Raw genomic sequence first — 4,414 nt, forward strand, 5'->3', positions numbered from 1 at the left:
CTGGCCCCGCTCCAGCCTCTCAACGAGGACGCAGCGTTGGGATGGCCCCTCCTGGCCCCCTCCCCACAGCGTGCACAGGAGGATGCTCTCAGCTGAAGTCTCCAGCTGGGAGTTTTGCCAGGTGCCCGTGTGGCCCCTCCCAGCACCCTGCTGCCCGTGCCAGGCAGAACCAGCCCAGCTCCACCCCACTCCTCACCGTTTGTCCCGGCTGGCCCAGCCTGCCCGGTTCCCCTTTCGCACCCACCAGGCCCTAGGGAGGACAACAAATGTAACCCAATGCCAAAACCTAAGCTCTAGGATGGTTCACCCAAAGCCTGGGGCAGGGTGGGCAAGGTGGCACAGGCCTGGGCAGTGAGAAAAGCCAGAGGCAGAGAAGTGGGGCAGCCCACTCACCTCGGTGCCGCTCAGCCCCGTGACTCCCGCCTCTCCGGGTGGCCCCAGGAGACCCTGAGTTGGTTTGGGGACAAAACACGAGGCTGGCATCAGCTCTGGGTCACTCAGTAGAAGGCAGGAGGGTGAGTACAGAGCCAGCTGCCTTGCCCTGGGGTCTGGACAGGGGTTGTCCCCCCCATGACCTCCAAGGAGAGCCACCCTGTGGGGGTGTCCCCTTCCCTGGGGTCTGGACAGGGGTTGTCCCCCCCATGACCTCCAAGGAGAGCCACCCTGTGGGGGTGTCCCCTTCCCTGGGGTCTGGACAGGGGTTGTCCCCCCCATGACCTCCAAGGAGAGCCACCCTGTGGGGGTGTCCCCTTCCCTGGGGTCTGGACAGGGGTTGTCCCCCCCATGACCTCCAAGGAGAGCCACCCTGTGGGGGTGTCCCCATGGCAGAGAGAGGAGTTACCTGCCGGCCTGGCTCTCCCTTGGCACCAGCAGCTCCTCTGGATCCTCCGTGCCCGGTGTAGCCCTGGGGCCCGAGGGCACCCGCTGGTCCCCGGGCACCTGCTGCACCCTGGGGTGCACACAGGCATGGCACCAATTACACCCCAACACAACCCAACCCTCGAGGGGCTTCGACTCCATGGAGCAACAAATCTCACTTTGCCCCTAGCCCATTGCACCCCACCTCCCCAGCAAAGACCCCCCGAGCCCCATCCTGGCACCACGATGTGGGGAAACCAGGATGCCAGCGGGCTCCATCCCGCAGCCGAGGGCAGGGCTCAGCCCTGGGGCTCACCGTGGGTCAGGACCACGACCCCACAAACCCATCTCGGGGCAGCACGAGTGCCCAGGGCAGGGGGTGGGTCCTGGAAAACACACCAGGAGAAGAACCCCCGCAGACGGACGTGCCTGGCTCCATTTCTCCTTAAAAATAAACTAAGGGTGGGAGAAAACCCAACCCTGGGACTTCTCATGGCTGCAATAAACCACCTGGATGGAGCTTTGGCTGTGGGGAAGCCAAGGAGGTGATGACTCAGTTCCAAAGCCACCACAGGGACACGTGGCCCGGTGCTTGGGCTAGCAGAGCTTGCTTTGTGGCCACCCCCCACGTGAGACACAGCCCCAGCCCCAGGCTCTGCTGCTCCATCACAAGATGCCACCAAAGCTCTTTCCCAAGGAAGTTTGGCAGAGGCAGGGCTGGTACTCACCACCGGGCCGGGCTTGCCACCTTCTCCCTTGGCTCCGTCCTCTCCAGCCAGTCCCTGTGGTGGTGGTGGGGATTTGGAATGAGCCCATCGTCACCACAGGCTTGGTGCCCAGCCCCTCAGCAGCTATTTTAAGCATCCTCTCCCCTGTGGCACGTTCACCCAGCCAAGGCAAGTGCCAGGCAGCACCTGAGCTGTCCATGGGAGTGAAGGTGAGCAGGAAGAGCTCTGCCATGAGGCCTCCCTGGGTGCCAGGCTGATTTCTGGGTCAGTGCCAGGAGGTGAGGTGTTAAAAACCCCTCTTTGCCCCACAGCCCCCTGGTCTGGGCAGTTAAGGGGCAATAAATCCTTTGGCTTCAGCTTGTATTGGATAAGGGGAAGCAGCTTTGGCAGCTCCCAGCTCTACAAGATCCCAGAAAGCAGTACCTCCAATCCTGCAGCCCCAGCGGGTCCATCCATGCCTGGCAGCCCCGGATCTCCCTGGGGAAGAAAGGGGAACAGCCTCTGACCCTGGAAAACCCCTTCCTTGCCTTGTTGACTTTGGATCTCAGTCAACAGGGCAGGGAATGACCCATGGCAGGTCGCTGAGATCAACAGCCTGCCCAAGTCTGACTCAGCCTCTCCTCCACATCCCCCATCAGGCAGAGGCAGAGAGCTGAGCTTGGGAAAAGACCAGACCAAGGCATTTCACCCAGCAGGGAAGGGTTGGAGCCATCACCCTGCTGTACCTTAACTCCCTCGGGACCATCGAGCCCAGGAGGACCTCGGAGACCTGTCCCACCCTGTTCAGGGCACAAGGAGAGGAGCCCCGTTGCTTCAGCTGTGCCCAGTGCTCCCAGTCACCCATACAGCTCCCCCCAGCCAGGTCTGTGATCAGCAGTGGGAGGTGGGGACATCATCTGACTTACAAACCACCCTCGGGCTCCAGTAGGTCCTGCAGCTCCAGGGACACCCACCTGGCCCTGGGACAGAGAGGAAGACGTGCTCAGCAGGGACCAGCCCGGCTCGGGGGGAGCAGGAGGCTCCTTTTGGAGTCCAACAAGTTCCTTGTGCTTTTGGGGCAACAAATCCCAACTTTGGAGTCGTGCCCATGAGACATGAAACTCCTTAATTAGAGATGTTTGTTAATTCTTGGAATTTTCCATGGTTCCTGGAGCCCAAGGTCTCCTGTGGGGTGTGAACCTCCCTCCTGGGCACCCAGCACCCAACCAGCAGCCCGTGGGGGTCCTGGGGGTTGTGTGGGCTGAGGAAGCCTCTCAGTACTTGCCAGCAAACCTTCTTGGCCCTTCTCTCCTTTATGGCCTTTTTCTCCAATTTCCCCAGTAGCAGCTCCAGGGCCAGGTGCTCCAGGAAGGCCCTGGGGGCCTGTGTCACCCTGCCCAGGGACAGGGACAGAGGTGTCACCACCAGGAAGAAAAACAAATAGCAATTAAACGAGTTTCTGCATGGAATCATGGAGTGGTTTGGGTGGGAAGGGACCTTTCAAGGTCATCCAGTCCAACCCCCCTGCAGGGACAGGGACATCCCCAGCTAGAGCAGGGTGCTCAGAGCCCTGGCCAACCTCCCCTGGGATGGTTCCAGGGATGGGGCAGTGACCACCTCTCTGGGCAGCCTGGGCCAGGGGCTCACCACCCTCAGTGTCAAGTTTTCTTTCTTCTCTCTAGTCTAAATCTCCCTCTTTGAGTTTCAAACCACCCCCCTTAGTCCTGTTCTAACAAGTCCTGCTAAAAATTCTCTCCCCAGCTTTCTGACAGGCCCCTTTAAGCCCTGAAAGGCCACCAGAAGGTCTCCCTGGAGCCTTCTCCTCCCCAGGCTGAACAACCACATGGAGATGAAGTTCACCCCAGGGTGCTCAGAGGAGGTGCTGATGCCCAATTTGAGCCCTGCACCTCCAGTGTTCCTCAGCCATGGGGACAGCCCTGTCCTGCTTCTGCCCCCACCAGGGCTCAGTGGGGGCTGAGCAGGCACTGGGTGTTCCCTGGGTGTTGCAAGGAGGGGCAGAGTTCTCTCCTCACCTTCTGTCCCCGTGGTCCTGGCTCACCCATCTCTCCAGCATCCCCAGGGTCACCCTGCCCAAAGGGGAGAGATCAGCATCAGAAGCAGCAGCTGCTCCCCAGCCCCATCTCCTGGGGGGGTGTCTCTGACTCCCATGGGCTTTCCCCACCCTCCTCCAGCCAGGATTCTGCTGCTGGGTAAGAAGTGGCCCCACAGCTTCCCCCTGCACCAGGAGGTCTCCTCCAGCTCTGACCCACTCCAGCCCCACGCTGAGTGGGGACAGAAGGGGACACCAGAGCATCAGCCCCTTCCTCCTGTGAGGGAAGGAGCAGCAGCAAGGCCACGGCACGGGGAGTCATCTGGGGGCAGTGCATGGGGGGGCAGAGCCTTCCAACCCGTCCCCACGCCTGGCAGAGGACAGCAGGGGTGACACCCAGCACACCTACCTCCTTCCCGGGCTCCCCTGGCCTCCCTGCTGGCCCCTCTGGCCCCTCCTGCCCCTGCTCCCCGGGGCTCCCTCTGACGCCCGGAGCTCCGCGGGTCCCTGCCTCTCCCTGGGCAGGATGGAGAGGACCAGGATCAGTCTTGGTTGGCTTCTCCAGCAAAGGAGGTTCTGCCCTCCAGCACTGCTCACCCTGTTGTCACCACCCAAGATCTGAGGGGATCCCAAACCTCCCTCCTGTACATAAATCATGGCCTGGGTTGGGTGGGAAGGGACCTTTCAAGGTCATCCAGTCCAACCCCCTGCAGGGAGCAGGGACATCCCCAACTAGAGCAGGGTCTCAGAGCTCCATCCAACCTACCCTGGGATGGTTCCAGGGATGGGGCAGCGCAAC

General features: G+C 61.5%; 2 protein-coding genes across 2 annotated transcripts in view; both read right to left on the minus strand.

Annotated features, from left to right (window-relative positions):
• Nucleotides 1–196: 196 nt before the first annotated feature.
• Nucleotides 197–3,639, minus strand: LOC103779700 (EMI domain-containing protein 1-like; the record flags this gene model as incomplete). Its single annotated transcript, XM_008947344.1, has 5 exons — nt 3,599–3,639; nt 2,847–2,958; nt 2,312–2,365; nt 842–949; nt 197–250 (listed from the first exon to the last, which is right to left on the minus strand). Coding segments are annotated over exons 1-5 (369 nt in total), but the record flags the coding sequence as incomplete, so codon positions are not given.
• An 8-nt stretch (nt 3,640–3,647) lies between these two features.
• LOC103779701 (collagen alpha-1(VIII) chain-like) overlaps nt 3,648–4,414 on the minus strand; it is a gene marked incomplete at its 5' end in the record, with an annotated part of 18,920 nt that continues 18,153 nt past the window's right edge. The window contains one exon of the mRNA XM_008947345.1: nt 3,648–3,652. Coding sequence (XP_008945593.1) covers nt 3,648–3,652 — 5 coding nt within the window. The remainder of the gene's footprint in view (nt 3,653–4,414) is intronic.

This window comes from Merops nubicus, unplaced genomic scaffold (genome assembly GCF_000691845.1).
Source record: "Merops nubicus isolate BGI_N331 unplaced genomic scaffold, ASM69184v1 scaffold21879, whole genome shotgun sequence".
Lineage (NCBI taxonomy): Eukaryota > Metazoa > Chordata > Aves > Coraciiformes > Meropidae > Merops > Merops nubicus.